This window comes from Zootoca vivipara, chromosome 14 (assembly GCF_963506605.1).
Source record: "Zootoca vivipara chromosome 14, rZooViv1.1, whole genome shotgun sequence".
NCBI classification, from domain to species: domain Eukaryota; kingdom Metazoa; phylum Chordata; class Lepidosauria; order Squamata; family Lacertidae; genus Zootoca; species Zootoca vivipara.
This window is the reverse complement of record NC_083289.1, coordinates 26,850,622-26,868,021: the sequence shown is the minus strand read 5'-3', so window position 1 is coordinate 26,868,021 and position 17,400 is coordinate 26,850,622. Positions and strand designations below refer to the sequence as shown.

The 17,400-nt window shown below is 47.3% G+C and overlaps 1 protein-coding gene across 7 annotated transcripts in view; it reads right to left on the bottom strand.

Annotated features, from left to right (window-relative positions):
- Positions 1-4,507: 4,507 nt before the first annotated feature.
- The window catches only part of KIF23 (kinesin family member 23), a 30,810-nt gene continuing 17,917 nt past the window's right edge, over positions 4,508-17,400 (bottom strand). For 4 of the 7 annotated variants that reach the window (XM_060282569.1, XM_060282570.1, XM_035131233.2 and 1 more), the window contains 13 exons: positions 16,509-16,588; positions 16,284-16,403; positions 15,781-15,940; positions 15,080-15,244; positions 13,291-13,448; positions 12,432-12,605; positions 11,309-11,488; positions 10,658-10,987; positions 8,275-8,505; positions 7,462-7,544; positions 6,585-6,666; positions 6,018-6,088; positions 4,508-5,140 (listed from right to left, as the gene is read on the bottom strand). In XM_060282569.1, coding sequence (XP_060138552.1) covers positions 5,125-5,140; positions 6,018-6,088; positions 6,585-6,666; positions 7,462-7,544; positions 8,275-8,505; positions 10,658-10,987; positions 11,309-11,488; positions 12,432-12,605; positions 13,291-13,448; positions 15,080-15,244; positions 15,781-15,940; positions 16,284-16,403; positions 16,509-16,588 — 1,850 coding nt within the window. In that variant the 3' untranslated portion in view covers positions 4,508-5,124. The remainder of the gene's footprint in view (positions 5,141-6,017; positions 6,089-6,584; positions 6,667-7,461; positions 7,545-8,274; positions 8,506-10,657; positions 10,988-11,308; positions 11,489-12,431; positions 12,606-13,290; positions 13,449-15,079; positions 15,245-15,780; positions 15,941-16,283; positions 16,404-16,508; positions 16,589-17,400) is intronic. The other 3 variants (XM_035131236.2, XM_060282572.1, XM_060282571.1) reach the window with 1 other exon arrangement.

Genomic DNA, 17,400 nt, shown 5'->3' with positions numbered 1-17,400 from the left:
TGGGGTTTTAAAAGCAGAAGCTTTTTAACTGCTGTGTGTGTGTGTGTGTGTGCGTGTGTGTACGGAATATTATGCAAAAAAAAAACAATACAGCAATGGGGGGAGCAGTCCATGTACTTGTAGCTTTAAGGGGTTTAGGGCGGGGTGGTCCTCTCTGCAGCCCCCATATGGAAGACACCCAGAGCAATGACTTCCGTGGTGGAAAAGTATCATGCGTGACTCCGCAGTCTGGGTACCTCTTGGAGAGAGATCACACCGCCACCTTGAAACAGCTTGTTGTGCTTTGACCACATGGACAAAACAATGAATAGTACCTCCTACACAGATGCTTTTGGCCATTTATGCTCTCAACTATTAATAAGAAGACACCCCCCCTCTGCTTTTCCATTGGTTACAAGAATACCCAAGGAGTTCCCAAACTCTGCAGCCTGCCCAGGTGTCCACTTTCCAATTGGGGGGGGGACATAATGCAGTAGTTCAGATCAGGACCAGGAAGTGCCAGCAGGCAGGGATGTTAGAGCAATGTAATCGAAGGGAGTGTGGTGAGCCCATGGGGGTTTGGCAAAGGATTTTTGCTGTTGCTTCTGGTATAATTTGGTCAGGCATTGAACCCAAACCCTGATCTGGCCCTTCTGTCACTAGATGCCTTCCCTTACACACAAGGACCCACCTGACAGGCTGCTTATCACTTAGAGACTGTCTCCCATTGAAAAGGCCCACCTGGCTCTTCTGGGCATCTAATGCAACACAGAAGGATTGTTAGAGATCAGGCTGAATCGCCATCATTTCGACAAGGTCTGGTTCCCATATATCAGCTACTGCAAATACAGGTGGTATCAGCAAAATTATTTAAAAGACATTCTTAAGGTCCCTGAGAATCAGACAGGAAAATTGGAAGCCTCTTTTGCAAAGGAAGCAAATTATGAAAAATTGCAAATTTCCACGCAGCTCCCCTCTAGCCAAGGGAGGTCAGGACATGCAGCCACTTAGCACCATCCCTACAATACACTGCATGCAGAAAACACACACACACACACGTGTTGGCTTTCATATTCCCCACCCTCCAATGTCAGTAGAAACAACAACAAACAGCTATTCCCATAACCAATGTGCAACATTGTTAGCAGAGTAAATTGTGCGTCTTAAGAGGAATCTTTGTTGGGTAAACACTTTTGCTGCTGCTGTTTGCAAGGATGAACAAGACAGGCAAAGGAGCAGGCGCCCAGGAGGCTGCTGTGTGATGCAACCTATAGGGCAGTGTTTCTCAACCTTTTTTGGGCCACAGCACACTTGTTCCGTGAAAAAAATCACGAGGCACACCACCATTAAAAAAGTTTTAAAAATTAACTCTGTGCCGCCCTATATTATAATTATGACTGTAAGAAACACTTGCCAAATATTGCTTTCCGGCGGGTCAGTGCTGTGTATTGGCGGCCGCCAGGCACGTGACAATGCAAATCGCCCTTCTCGCCGCCGCACGTCGCGGCACACCAGCCAGCGTCTCGCGGCACACTAGTGTGCCGCGGAACAGCGGTTGAGAAACGCTGCTATAGGGGCAGAGGCTGCACTCTAACCTTCCCAGGTAGGAAGCAGAGAGAATGGCTCTTACTTTATTTGCTGTTTTCTAATTGAGTGGAAGGCACCCTGGCCGGCATTCCTCAAAAAGAAAGAAGAGGAAGGCAGGACATGTTGAGAGTGGGGGCAGGAGGGTTGCTAAGTACTGACAAGGGCACAGGGAGGTCCATGACAAATGAGAAGAGCCTATTGGATCACGCCAATGACCCATCCAGTCCAGCATCCTGTTCTCAGAGACCACCCAGGTGCCTGTGGGAAACCTTCAAGGAGGACTTGAGCACAAGAGCCCTCTCCTTTCCTATGGTTCCTAGCAACTGATATTCAGAAGCATTGCTGCCTCCAGCTCTGGAGGCAGAGCATAGCCACCATTGCTAGTAGCCATCAATAGCACCCCTCCATAAATTTGCCTGATCCATTTTTTAAGTTGGTGGTCATCAATGCCTCCTGTGGGAGTGAGTTCCATGGTTTTATGTGTTACATGGAGCACTTTCTTTTATTTGGCCTGAATCTTCCAGCATTCAAGCTTCACTGGATGTCCGTAAGCAGTGCTTTTTCCGGGGGGGGGGGGGGGGAGAGAACGATGCAAGAGTACGCATACCCCTAAACATTTTGTGAATCTAAGGTTGGCCTCATTAAGGGGCAGTATTTCAATGAGTAGGGAAATGAGAGTACCTCTAAACATTTTTTAAGAAAAAAGTTAAGTTATAGTGTTAGGAGGTAAAAACGCCTTTCTCAATCCATTTTCTCCATGCCATGCCTTATTTTATAAACTTCTATCATGTTGCCTCTTACTCATCTTTTTGCTAAACTAACAAGCCCAAAACACTGCAACCTTTCTTCAAAGGGGACTTGATCCCTCCTCTTAATCATCTTGGTTGCCCTTTTTTTGAAACTCCGCTGATCTTTTTTCAGGTGAGGAAACAGACACCAGTCTGCATATGCCAATTCAGCCTTCACCAACTGGCACCCTCCAGATGTTTTGGAGTACAGTATACACTTTCCATCAACCTAAGACAGCTTATTTGAGCTAATGGGAGCTGAAGTCCAAAACATCTGGAGGGCGCCAGGTTGGTGAAGTCTGTGTGAAGAGTAAGAGAGCCTTCAGATGCAGAGACCTGAACAGCACCTTGCCTAAACACACATGCGACATACACCACCCAAAGCAGGAAACCAACCTAGCTTTGTTCAATTCATTTTTAGGTGGATGCTGTCCTCTAGTGGAATCTACTAGGCAAGCTCATACGGTCTCTTCTGCTCAATTCATTAGGCAGCATCTCCAACCTACTTTAGGATATTATTATTCAGACGGCAGCAGAGGAACCTAAACTAGGCATGAAGTGAAATATGTTTTTACAATTGCAATAAAAAAAAATGCAAATAGCATCAGCAAGGGTTGAGAGGTTAGCGGAAGCAGGAAAGGAAAAACTCATTTCTTCCCCTGCCTTGGTCACGGGGTAAATCCCAAGAGCAGCTCTGGCTGGATCAAACAAAAGCCCAGCATCCTGATGCCCCTGGGAAGCCCAAAAGCTGGACCTGAGCACAACGGCACTCTCTTGCCTATATTCAGCTTACTGTCACAACATTGATAGTCTTATGCTCCGTGAATTTAATGCCCTTTTAAAGCCATCAGGGTTAGTGACTAGCACCGTATTTTATGGTAGCAAATTCATTTTACGCAAGGGGCAGGAATGCCTAGTTAGTGCTGACTTATGACAGGGCCTTTTCAGTGGTGGCTGGCTTACAACAGCTTCCCAGTTGTGGAATGCTCTCCCCAGTGAGGTGCCCCTGTCTCCATCATTATTCACTTTCAGAAGGAATTTGGAAGCATTCCTGTTCACCTAGGATTTGGGTGGCTGAAGAAGACTACTCCTGGCAAACCCAAGATCACTGAGTGGAAGAATGTTTTTAACTGTAACTGCTTTTAGAATGTCATAACTGTTTTTATTTTCCTTTTCAAACTGTGTATTGGTTATCTGCCATAGGCTCCTTTCCAGAGCCTAAGAGTGGGATATGAATTCAATGAGCAAATACAGCACAGTTGCATCTTATGCACAATTGAAAACCAAATGGATAAAATTGTGTAAATTAAATGCATGGAAGGCAGAGAGCTTAAAAACTCTTTTTGTGCTGGGTTTCCCCTATGTGGAAAGCACTTTTAAGCTGTCTGCCTTGCTTACCGGGCAAGTCCTGCTCGGCACACGGGCTCTAGGATGCTCGCACAAGATCTTGCAGGAACTTGGGTGGCCTCAAGAGCATCCCAGAGGCCACGCACTGAGCAGGACTTACCCAGGAAGCAAGGTAGTGTTTAACAGTCTTACCTGGGGAGGCAAGTACCACTCGGTGCACTAGCCCCAGGAGCATGCTGGTATGGTGGCAGTTACACACCATACCTGGAACAGAACTCCAGCACAAGACGAAATTGTAATGCAATACATAATGTGTGAAGGAAGGGCTACCTTGTGTCTGTCCCCAGTCTCCCAACATTCAGCTTCGCTGGATGAGCCCATTGGGAGTCCAAGTAGTATGAAAAATGGAGAACAAAATCTATCTGCTCCACACCACCAGTAATTTTTATACACTTCTAGCTTGTACTCGCCTTTTTACACTAAAACACCCCAGATATTTTAATTATTCCTCATCAGGGAATGTCCATCCCCTTGATTGTATCGGTTGTCCTTTTCTGAACCTTTTCCATTCCAGCTTTACAAGTTCCTCCGGCAGCTGGGGCCAATCCAGGATATGTCACAGGGAGAACAAAGTCATGCCACATCAAATGACCCTTCATTTTATCAACACACAGACAAACTTCACCCCAGATGACGGGCTGTGGCCATTTCCCTCTCGATGATGTCCACGGGAGGGGAGAAAGCTTTTTTTTAAAGTACTGCCAGATATGTTAGAAGTAGACGAGGAAGACCACAGAATGCAAGATGCTGTGAAAATTTATTGGAAAATTCAGCCCTTTAAAATACACATTCACACACGTGAATATAGTCTCCTTCCTACACAGATGTGTCCTCATTCTGCCCCGTTACAATCATGCATAGCAAACAAAACAAAGAGAGAAGGTAGCCAGCGCCGAGAGCCCCATCCTTCCCACTGCTCAGAATACATTGGCAGAAGAAGGCCTTCTCTGCCGGTTTGCAGGGGCACAGATGCTCCCAGTCCAAGGACAAAGCCATTCCCAGCTGAAAGCTTGGGCAGGACTGCCATTCTAAACAGGCGTCAAGATCATTCTAAAGTGCATCAGGACAGCTAAATAAATAGCAGCACATTTTTAATACAGTCTCACAAAAATACCCATAAGAAGACCCCCCAAAAAAGGTGGCAAGGAGCACAGCTGACTGAGCCCTATGCAAGGGAGTCTTATATCCAGTCAAGAGGTAACAGAACAAAACAAGGTTGTCTTCTTCAATGCCATAACAGAAGAGAGCCAAAGGAAAAAAAAATGTACTTTTATTATATATTTGGCTCTTTTCTTGCCTAGCATGTGTAGGCCTGCAAATAATCCCTTTGCCAAAGAAGTCCTAGGAGGAATCTCCAACAGGTTCATGGTTTTCTGCGCCTGCAAAGGAAAGAAAGGTTTGTGATCATCCCTCTCACACACCAAAGTTGGAAGGTCATGATCGATGTAAAATTCTCAGTGCACAAGCAGAGCCTCTTGCGGTGAGGCAGCCCCCAAAACCTCCTGGTGCCCCCGCAGTGACTCCTGCAAGAGGATATTTCCGGCCCTTTGGCTCCCAGGAGCTGCCTTCAGCCCCCAACATATCCCCCACCCCATCCGACAAAACCTTCAAGAAAAGCTTTCTGCAGTTGAGCCAATTGGTCAGGAGGGGTTGACGCAAGAAACAGCAACTGCCCAAGGCAGGGCAGGATTTGGCACCCCACAGAGGACAAAAAAGGATTCTAGCCTGGGCGGCTGTAAAATATATGTGAGCAACACCCAGCAAGAAAATCCAGAAGCCACTGAGGGGAGGGTGTGCGGAGTATGAGCAGGCCTTGTCCTATGGCCTTCTCTGTAATGCAAACACAGCGCTACCTTACAGGTTTCTCCAGATCCTGATGATAGCTTTCCCCCCGCTCGGAACTTTCAGTAACTTTTTCTTTCTTTCTTTTTTACCTCTGATGCCCTCTTTCCTGCCTGTTAACATGTCTTGTAAAACTGCCATGTTTTCGTCCCTGAGCTGAAGAGATCACTTCCACAGCTTGGTCGGCACCTATCTGCAAGAGGCCAAACCTCAATAATAAACTCTGCTACCCCTGCCCCCCCCCAAGCCAGCATCACCCAAGCACAGCTCCTGTTTGTCTTCAGGCCCTAAGCAGAAAGCCTGGTTCTGGTTCCAAACCCAGCTTTCTCAAGAACACAAAGCTACAAGCTTAGGGAAGCAGAAAGCCTTGTTCAGTATTTAGGAGTGACGGGTGAGGAGGAGAGAGAAACATACTTGGGCTGAGCGTGGTGCTGGTATCCAGGCCCCAGCTGAGAGCCTGCCTTCATCTCCACTGCGACAGAACACTGGACAGAGAAACACAGAGAGAGACCACATGGGATCAAGAGGCAACTCAGCAGCAGTCTTTGCTGCTGACCCCCACCCTGGGTTACACCAGGCCTAATAATAATAATAATAATAATAATAATAATAATAATAATAATAATAATACCACCAACAATAACACACACACACACACACACACACAAATAAAATTGTATATCACTCTATACCTGTAGATCTCAGGGCAGTTCACAACATAAAATCACAAAATACAGGCATAATCCACCCTTCCACAGCACATTTTAAAAGGGCACCAGATGGCAATCAGCCAAAGACCTGGTTAAAGAGGAAAATTTTCGCCTGGCACCTAAAGGTGTATAATGAAGGTGCCAGCCGAACCTCCCCGGGGAGAGCATTCCACAAACAGGGAGCCATTGCAGAAAAGGCCCGTTCTTGCATTGCCACACTCCGGATCTCTCGTGGAGGAGGCACACAAAGAAGGGCCTCCCTGGAACTTACTCTTGTTTCTACATCTGTCCACTCAGACTCTGTACCCTCCTCTGCAGGTGAACGACTGGAGGGAGACGATCTTCGCTTGCGGCTGGAAGAAGCAAAGGAGCATCAGTTGAGGGGAAGCTGAGTCCAGCTGATAGAAGCAAGCCACAATAGGGCGCCTGGCTGGTTCACAAGCCAAGGCCTTCAAGGTCCAACCCCCTGTCCAGAGGTTAGGTGAACTAGTCACAGATTAAGGGGGGAAGCAATACCTGCCCCCCACATCAAGACTGCCATCATTTTCTGAAAACCCTGTTTTTTGTTTGTTTACTGAGTATTTTTATACCTTGATCTGAAATGGATCTTGTTTTAAGGATAGTTCCATGTTTGTATTGCATTTTATGGCTACTCATCTGGAAAAAGCAAATGGTTAGTTTAAAGCAGCCATAGGCAACCTTGGCTCTCCAGAGGTTTTGGAACTACAACTCCCATGATCCCTAACTAACAGGGCCAGTGGTCAGCGATCATAGGAGTTGCAGTTCCAAAACATCTGGAGAGCCAAGGTTGCCTATGCCTGGTTTAAACGATTGCTCATCAAACCTGATTCGAGAAAGTTCTTCCTGCCCTGAAAACTTCAAGTCTGATCAAATCCACTGGGAGATGCACTTCTTGGCCTTCCAGAAGGAACCTGCCTCATATTATTTACTACCGTAGTCTTGGGTACACAGAGTTCTCCAAGTGGCTTACAACATATTTATAAACATAAATACTTTATGTCATGATACTAAGTTACAGCAGTCTCACTGGGCCCTCCTCCTACTCCCAGGAGCAAGAAAAGCCCCATGAATGGACATCTTGGTTCTGTGCGTTTAAGAGGGCAAGAAAACTGGGCTAGAAAACTCACCCTGTTGGAGACTCTTGCTTCAGGGTCTCTATCTCTGTGAACTGGACTGCCTGGCCACCTCCTCTGGTCTTGTAAACATCACCCTATAAGATAGGAACAGTGAAGAAGCTCTTTGCATGGTGAGGGGGGCACCTGAGGTTCCCACTCTTGCATTGTTTTAACTGTGCTCCATTTTTACAGATATATAGATCAGGCCAGACCAGCCTAGGAAGCCCAGCCTGGGTTTGAAGGCAGTGAAAATATAAATTGATGCAGTAGAATCACGTCTTGGGGGCGGGGCGGGCTGCATTCCAGTAAGTGTGTGAATATGCTAAAAACATACGCCTAAACTGTCCCCAAGCAACCATCCCTGCCTTTCTTGCCAAGCTCTGGGATGCTGTCACAAGATCTCGCAGGGCCACCTGAGTTTCCGTGAAATCTCACAAGAGCCTCTCCGAGCCCAGTAAGCAAGTATGAGAGATTAAAAAGCACTTTCCATGCCAGGAAACCCCAGTGCAAAAGGAGCTTTGGAGCTCTCTGCCCTGCATGCAATTAATTTCTGGGATTTCAACCGGCCAGCTTTCAACCGCCCATGGTTGAAATCATGCAAGTTAATGTTGCGCAATATGCGACTGTCATTTGTATGCATCTCTTCATACGGCCCTCTGCTCTAAATGTATAGAATTCTAATGGCCCCACGAGAGTTCAGCTGCTTTGCAGCCCAACAAGCCTCAAAGTTTGCTTGGAGGTCTTTGTTAGAAAACAGGCACACACCTGGGAAACCCACTTGGGAAATCTCCCTAGCCTGCCTGCTTGATCGCTGGCCCCCTTTACCTTGATGAGCTTTGTCTCAATCTCCCCGTCGGAAGCCAGCTCCTGGTGGGTCAGCATGTACTTGTCGCACTTGGCCAGGGCCTTCTCGTTGGCAGACGCCACTGTGATGGAGTGGGGGACGTGGGGCTGCATGACTGTCTCGGTCTGGACATTGGAGGCAGGCTTGTGGTCCACCCATCTCTCCCCGGCCGAACGAGAGCGCCTGTGCCGGATGCGAACTGGCGGAGCATTCTAAGTGGGTCCCAAAAGGAAGAGAGAGATTCAGAGGGCATGAGCAGCAAATTTCACCCAAGCTTATCTTCGGAGAGCCAAGTCAACAAAGCAATTCAAAATCTTTAATCACTTTATTCCCATCCCCAACACTTAAGATTTCCCTTCAGTGTCATGCATAAATCTTACAGGTGCAATCCTGGTATTTTGGGGAGGGTGGATGAGATGGAAAAGGAAGAGCAAAGGATAACAGTAGTCTTGAATTTAGAGCAAAAGTGTTGAACGTAGGCACATTACCAGGCTGGGGGCAAGGAGGCTGGGGTCAGTCCATGGGGAATACTCTGCACACAAAATCAAGTACGCACACCTGCAAAGATTTCCTAAGTTGGCCGAGCATCAAGCACTGTTGCCTTTTGCCCTGCCGATGGATACTCTGAGATTAAATTCTCCAGAGGTTAAATGCTGTTTCACAGCCACACAGGGAGTGGGGAGAAATGTTGGGACAAGGTAACCTTTGCTCTCAAGCAGGCCTGCTCACCATTATAAGGTCCAACAAGCTGCCCTGGCCACCAGGTTTTCCCAGGACAGTCCTTACCCACTTGTGAATCTTCCAGTGCTTTGGACTACAGCTCCCATTAGCATGACTGCTGGACATGTGCTCAGTGGGAGCCACCATAAGCAGCTGTGTAATGTGGCTATAGAGCAACAGGAACCTAGAAGACCAGCTTGGGAAGGGACCATGTAGCTCAAGAGCTTTGGATGCAGAAGGCCCAGGATTGCATCTATGGTATTGGTTGTTGGATGGGTCAAACTAGAAGCGACAGGAAAGGCCCCCCTCATACTAGAGCACATTATGGGCTAGAGGGACAAAAAGCCTGGGCACTTATAATTCCTTTCTTATGAATCCCTTGATGCAGGTGCAGAGGGGAAGGCAAGGGATGGGGGACCTCCGGCCTTCCACATTGTTGGACTACAAGTCCCATCAACTCCAACCTACATAGCCAATGGTCAGGACTGATGGGGCAGGCGGCTCAACCATGGGACAACCCCACATTCCTCACATCCCCACTTTCATGAAAACCTAAGTACAGTAGTAAGATTTCATAGGGGTGCATCCAATGCTTGTCCTACTCAGAGTAGACTCATCAAAGTTATTGGGCATAACTCACTGAAGCTTATTAATGCCAATGGGCCTACTCTGAGTAGTAGCATCGGCTACAGCCCATGAACTTTGCCTTCCATAGTCACCTATGCTTAGCCTACAACAATGCATTGTAGCAGCCTTGTTGCCCTCATTGTCCATTGTCCCATTCCATGGAACTGGCCTGTTAGTTATACTGGTCCACACAGCACCCCAGGGCTCTAGAAGAACCTTTCCCAACCTGGTGCCCCCTAGCCTTCTGGACTACAACTCTCATCAGCACGGCTAACGGGAAAGACAGGCACAGAGTCACATAGTGTGACCCAAACACCACCGCAGCCTGTCAGATGCACTTTCCCAAGTTTTGATTGCCCTTGATTGACGCAGAGAAAGAAAATCAAGAACTCTTGATTGGAGGCAAGTACAGTATAGGTTTTCTGATTTACAGCAGATTTGCATCAGCAGACTGATCTCACTATTTGAAGAAGTTTAAGCAAGCTGACAGTGTGTTTGGCACTGGCTGGCAACAACTGAAAGAGATTTCGACTATTTGGAAAGCTACCTCATAGCAATTTAGAGCAAAAAAGATGCAGGTTTTACATGTTGAGAAGTCTAGCATACAACATATTTCAGATCTTTATTATGGAGAGTCAATTGAAAGTAACTACCCAGCCCCAGATGCAGGAAAGCTTACAGCCATGGGACAAGCAGAGTCTGGCTAGAATCCATCTCCTAGAAAGGTTTTGTTTGGGCTCCAAAATTAAGTTCCAAACTGGTCCACAAGCTTAATTCAGGTGGTCCACAGTGTGTCTGTGGTGCAGCTGAAGGTGGGAGGTAGCAAATTTTAACTATTCATGTTGATTTTTAAAATTTTATTTTTACTGCTTCTTTTAATTCTTATATATTGCATTCTCACAATTTTGCTTTTGCTGCGCTCTCCATGGCTTTCAGGGGATGGGGAAAGGCAACCTTTGAGCCACTATGCCAGGCTCACCCCAACGTCAAGCCCCATCTAGGAGGAGCAGCACTAACCCTGCAGCACAGGTCCTCTTCTACCTCTAGAGCCTCTCTACCGCTGGGGACCTCAAGGGCGCCGGTCCAGCACATGCCTCGCCTTCTGTCTGACATGGCACAGTGCCTAGCTTGCTGCAGCTCCTGATGTCTACTCCTGCCTTTGGGCACGCCACTGCCACCACCGCCGGGGTGCTTGCTGCTCTGAGTAGGCGTCCTCTGCTCCCATTCCGAGACGCAGGAGGCCACCGAAATGCTGCTGCAGGAGTTAGAACGCCTGTGCAGCTGTGGCTGGCTTGCAGCAGGCAAGTTGGTGGTGTTAGGGAGCTGAGTGACACAGTGACTAGAAAACTGAAGAGAGGTGCAGTTAGCAAACAAGGAGAGGGAAGAGAGAGTCAGTCAGCCCACAGATTCCGGCACAGGCAGACATCCACCCACCGTTGTCCCCAGATCTACTGGTCTGGATTAAGCAGATTTACAGTGGGTGTGGGGGAAAGAACAAAAGTAGGGAACAGAGGCAGGGGACTTGGCGCACTCGCACTCAAATTCCCATGCTGGACTACAAAATCCCTTAGCCCCAGAAAGCCATCCAGGCTGAACAGTTCAGCTTCTCTGATGCTTCTACCCGACGCACAGATAAACACACATAAGAGACACTTAAAAACAACCTACAGGGACTGGGGGAGGCGACAGGGACCTCTGCAGGGGCTTCTCCCGATCCTTCTCCCGAGAAGGCCGCTCCGGTTTGCTGCCCTTGGGTTCTGTGACGATGGCTTTCAGCTGCTTCAGTTTTTCATCTTTCACCCAGAGCTTGTTCTGCATCTCCAGCTGCTTGGCTGCCACCCGCCGCTCCTGCGAGAGAGAGCCAAGTGGAAGGGCTCCAGACAGGACCACAGGAAGAGAAGATGCTATGTGCCCATGGAAGAGGACATGCTACCCCCCCTCCAGGAGCCTTTCAAGTATTGAGCAGCAGCACAAAGACTGTCTTTCCTGTGGGGTGGACACCACAATCACACAGATGAATGATTCCCTGGGCCCTTGGTGGGGGTAGATAGGATCCCCTTTTGCCTGGACCAGAGAGTTCAAGTCATCAAAGCTTTTTGGGCATACAGACATGCAGACCTCCTCCTATCCCTTGCATACTGTCCCAGTAGAGAAGAGACTGTGGGGTGCCTTTGCAGCCATGGTAGAGAGGAAGAGAACGAATGAACAAAAGTCCTCAACATGCCATGGGCACCCAAAGAAGTACCTTTCTCCTGGTCAGGTTTGAGGGGGGAAACACACACAAACACAAAAACTAGGAACAAAAATCAATATATCTCATGCACATAAATAAGCAGAGGACCACATAGATCAGCAGGGGCTTCCCGAATTAGCCAGGAGTCCAACAGCTCAATTCCTTCTGCATAGGAGGCAGAGCAGAGAACTAGGAGGACTGCATTAACCCTTTCCTGCCAGCTCTCATACAACTGCATGAGTAGCAGGGAATGGCTCAAATGATCTCCAGCACTGCCTCATGGTAAAACAACAGGCAGCAGGGGGTAGCATAGCATCTGCCTTGCGTACAAAAGGTCATGGCTTCCGCCCCTGGCATGTCCAGGTAGGGCTGGGAAAGACTGAAACCCTGGAGAGCTGCTGGCAGTCAGTGTAGACGGTACTTAGTTAGATGGACCGATGGTCTGACTCAATATGAAGTGTCCTAGGAACTTCTGCCTGGAAGCATTTGGACTGTGCCTCAAGCAGCTTGCCTCCAAAACAGTATTTACCCCAGTGTGTGGGCACACACAACACTTACACATTCCTTCTCCCACTTCATTGTTGTCTCCGTCACCATGCCTTGCAACCGTGCTTCAAGGCGGCGCTTGTCGGAAACTTGTCTCTGCAGTTTCTGGCTCTTGTTTTCCAGCTCCTGCTGCAAGTTGCGCTTCTCCTCTTCGTAAATTGTTGTCGTTTTCTCCAAGATGTCAATCTGGGAAGACAAAGTCCACTTTCTGTTCCAAAAACTTCATTTTCACACCCACATGCTTCCATATCCACATACCCACCCTTACATCCAAAATAGAGGGGAGGTTTTGGGCAAAGAAAGAATGTCTACAAATGAATGTCAAAACATGCATAACATGCATAATTTGCAGCTGTCAGGCAGGTGCTAAGAGAACACCCGTTTCAAGACAGCCTCAAAAATGCTTGCCACTGGACAGCAAGTCAAAAAAGCTGTCATACTTGCAACTTCTAGGTTAGCACAGTGCTCAGCAAGTTACAAGAGTTCCACTTGCACTGGGGTTGGGAGAGAAGAACGGGAATCCTTTTGCAGGCCGAGAGCCACTCCATCCTGTGGGCAGCAGGGCTGCAGTCAGTGGTGGGCAGAACCAGAGACTCTTATGCACAGGCCACACTTCAGCCATACAAAAACCAGAGAGCTCTCTCTCTCTCTCTATTCCCCCCCCCGGCATTCTCAAGTTTTAAGGACACATCCCAGCCAGGCAAACACCCTCAAGGAGCAGTTAACAGGGGTGTGTCCTGGGTAGCATCCTATGGGCCAGATGGAGAATGCTGGAGGGCTGCATTTGGCCCCTGGGCCTGAGATTTATGCGCACTAGACTTATGTGAAATAGGCCACATGCTTAAATAACATAAAGGCACAGAACCCAAACCTTGTATTCCAGAGTTTTTGCTTTCTTTTCTAGGCGCTCGATCTCAGTCTTCTGGACTGCTATAAATTTGTCTCTCTCGGCCATTTTAACTTGCGCATAGTTCTCCTTGGAGATGATGCTGGAGTCAAGCTCCTGAAGCATCCCCTTGACAGAATGCACTGCAACAAAAGAAAAAGCAGTCTGTGTTACCAGCTGGATTAGGCCTGGGTCCCATAGGAGCAACGTCATGGGAGGTGTGTTTCTAGGACCAGAGTAAAAGTGTAAGGCTCCCTTACCATTGTTGCCCTTGGAGGATGGATGTTGTTTATATAATCTTGTTATAGATTTATTTGTTTATTTATTTGTGTGTGTGTGCGTGTGCGTTTTATGTGCCACTGTTATATTTTGCCATGTTATTATGAAATGCAGTGTTTGCTTCAAAATGCCCTGTTTTCTTTGTTGTAAAATGCTTTGAAAATGATTTATTTGTGGAAAAGCGGCATGCTAATAAAATGAAGGAATCTCTCCAAGGATATGGAAGCACAGCTGTAAAATCGGAATTACAGTGGTGCCTCGCTTAACGAATGCCCTGCTTAACTAAATTTCCGCTTAACGAAAGGTTTTTTCTAGTGGAGGTTGCCTCGCTAGACGAATTCGTTTTATGAAAAATTCATCTAGCTCATCGCGGTTTCCCATAGGAATGCATTGAAATTCAATTAATGCGTTCCTATGGGCAAAATTTTTTTTTAAAAAAAATTCAATGCATTCCTATGGGATTCGCTAGACGAATTTTTCGTTATAAGAAAAGACCCGTGGAACGAATTAAATTCGTCTAGCGAGGCACCACTGTATGTGGAAATCATCATGCAACAGAAACCAGAAGAGAAGAAAATATCAAAGTGCTTCAGGTGGTAGATACTAGGATAATTCACTACCAGTTGCATCTTCTGATCAGAAAATAAGGCATTCCTGCTTAGAATCTGATGCATTACAACTACAGTCGTACCTTGGTAGTCAAATGTCTTAGTTGTCAAACAAACTGGTTCCCAAATGTCGCAAACCTGGAAGTGAGTGTTCCGGTTTGCGGACTTTTTTTGGAAGCAGCTTTCAATTGGCTGCAGGAAGCTCCTGTAGCCAATCGGAAGCCGCACCTTGGTTTTCAAACCGTTTTGGAAGTCGAACGGACTCCCAGAACTGATTAAATTCAAGAACCAAGGTACGACTGTATAAGCAAGAAGACTACAATGCGTAAATATCCAGTGAAGCTGAGTGTTGGATGATTCGGGAAAGATTAAATAAAGTGTTTCAACACACAGTTAAACTACGGAACTCAGACAGGAGGCAGTGATGGCCACCAACCTATATGACTTTAAAAGAAGATTAGACAAATTCATGGAGGAGGCTATGAATGGAAATAAGCCATGATGGCTATGCTTCTGAATACTAGTTGTTGCGAAACCAGGGAAAGGGAGAGTGCTGTTGGGCTCAGATCTTCCTTGAGTGTTTCCCACACTCATCTGGTTGGGCCACTGTGAGAAAAGGCTACTGGACCTGGTGAGTAATTGGCCTGATCCAGCAGGCCCTTTCTTGTGTTCACAAGATGAAATTTCTTTAAAATGGAATAGCTGAGGTGTGGTGCCCCCCCAGCTATTATTGGACTCCAACTCCCTTCAACTCCAGCCAGCGGCCAGGGTGGATAAAAAGTGGACTTCAGCAGCAACAGGAGGGCACCAGGTCAGTTACCTCCAAGGCAGAAGCAGCCCGAGCTGCCTGCATAACTACTTTTGGCCAGGAGAGTCATACGGCTCACCATTTTTGGTGAACTCTTCCGACAGCATCTGCCGGATGCGATGCCGTTTCTCAAGCACTTCGATCAGTCGAGGAAGTGTCTGGTCATCATTGATGTCCAGAAGCTCGCAGGAAGGCATTGGGGGGAAATTCTGCAGCAGCACCTCTGTGATAGACCGCTCCCGATCTGCAAGAGACAATGAAGCAGCTGTTTCAAGAACATGTCTTGGCCAGGGCTCTGCCAAGCTCCCAACAGGAGGAACAGCTGCCAGGATGCTCTGTACAGAGGCTGGATCCCAGGTGCATGGAGGGTTGCTAGAACAGGGCACTCTTAATTCAAATGCACGCCTATCAAGATAACCACAAAAAGACCTTAATGGTTAATACACACACATTCTGGGCCAAACTTCATATTATACAATGGCTGAAGTGCAACAATACCCTGATGCCTCCTGTGAAAAGGGACTGGCTTTGCAGCAGAGGAGGGGGAGAAAAGGGCAGTGGTTTAACCCTTTCCCTTCCAACACACCTCCTGCTCCTCTTACCCAGCTAACATTGAACGTGAGAACCCAGGTCCAGAACACCGTGTTCAGGCAGTTCTGTGTATGTGTGTACAAAGCAGGAAGGGTTAAGACAGGTGAATAAGCTAGAATGAGAAGTCTATGTTGCTGGTTGCTTGATAAATGCCGCTTTGGGAACTCTAAGTAGCCTCTTGTGATTTACCTCCATCAATCGGTCCCCCTCGGATTTCCAGCTGCCGTGAGAGCTCCTCCCGAAAGGCCTGGTTCTTAAACCGTCGACCAGGGATTAAGCCGCAGACTGGCTTCTCAGCAGGCCTCGCTACCTCTACTTCTTGGGTGAGCTCTGCAAATCGCAGGACTTGCTACAAAATAAAGATAAATGGGAGTATGTAGGATCTGGTACTTTACAACACAATTAAACAGGAAATGGATACATTAGTCAAGCCTAATTACACACCAACAGATTTGTGTATGCAAGATCTAAGGATTTCACATTATTTTCTCTCCCTCCCACCCACCCGGTAACATGCAGCGCAAGTTAATTCTGCTCTAAAAGGTAGTTTGACTACAGAGCAGGTTTGTGCTTCATTGTTTGGGTCTATCAGCCTCCTCAGATGTAAAGCTCTTATAAACAAAGGTAGTCCTCCCCTCCATCCCAGTTTCAGCTAGATGAGAGCAAGGAAGCTCAAAGATGATTTAGATTACCAAACTCTCATCGTAGTCTTCAGCCTTTGGGTTCACACAGACTATCATGCGCACTTTGCCTTCTCCATCAAAGTAGTTCTTGAAGAGATGGGTTAGTTTAGAGTCTCGGTAAGGGACCATCTAAAGAAGAAAAAAGTCATTAAGTTCTAAAGAAGAAAAAAGTTATCAGGAAGAAAGACTGCCAGGGGAGAGGGAGACCCACAGAAATGGGGAGCAACCACACACCTTGTTGGTCCCATAAGTTTGGTTCTCCCGCAGAGCTTCAATACAGGTCCTCAACGTCATTAGGGACTGGTTAATATTGCCTGGAGGGGAGAGGGAAAGATGTAGCCCATTATTCACCCCAAACCATGCCTTGGTCACAAGACATGGTTTGAAGAAACAAGGACATTTTTGTACTGTAAATTTCCTGCTCTTGGGAGAGCAGGAAAGGGCACTTTCTATGTATTTTGCCCACCAGGAGGCCCTCTCAGACTGGACTGCAGTGGAGGCTAGCCAGTTTGGGCAAATGTGGAACTGCCCCACAATCTGTCTGTCCTGAACCAGCCCCCGCTGTCTTCTTAAATACACCCAGTTCAGGGGATTGAACTGTCAGCTTCCTCTTCCTGAAACTCAGAAGTGAACCTTTTGTATAGCATTAATCAGCCAATATATCAAAGCCCAGTTTCATTTATTTCAGTCCATTGTTATTGTCCAAGTGTTTCCCCTCAGAGGGTGTGGGATCTCAAGTTCACTGGAAAACCTTTTATCAGCTCCTTCTCCAAGACAGAAAATCTATCACAGGCTGCTATTGTGACAAGCCATTATTCTGGTTAAACTCCATTTAAGAAAGGCATAAGGAAAAACGTCCCTGATGGCCTTAACCTGCCCATCATTGCCACCTGCCAATCATCCAAGAGGACAAAGCAGAATCAGAGGTTAGCAGGGTGGGTCAAATGCTCTGCTCACTCTCCTAAGCACAGTAAGAAAAGCCTGTTTTCTCTGGCAGAGTAAGGAAGACATTTATTGGGGATTTAGAAGCGCTTTCAGTGGGGCTGACACACGCAAGCCTCACTCTAGTTGTTGCTTGGGACATCTGAAGAGAGCCAGCCCACCGGCACTAGAGACAGTGCTCATG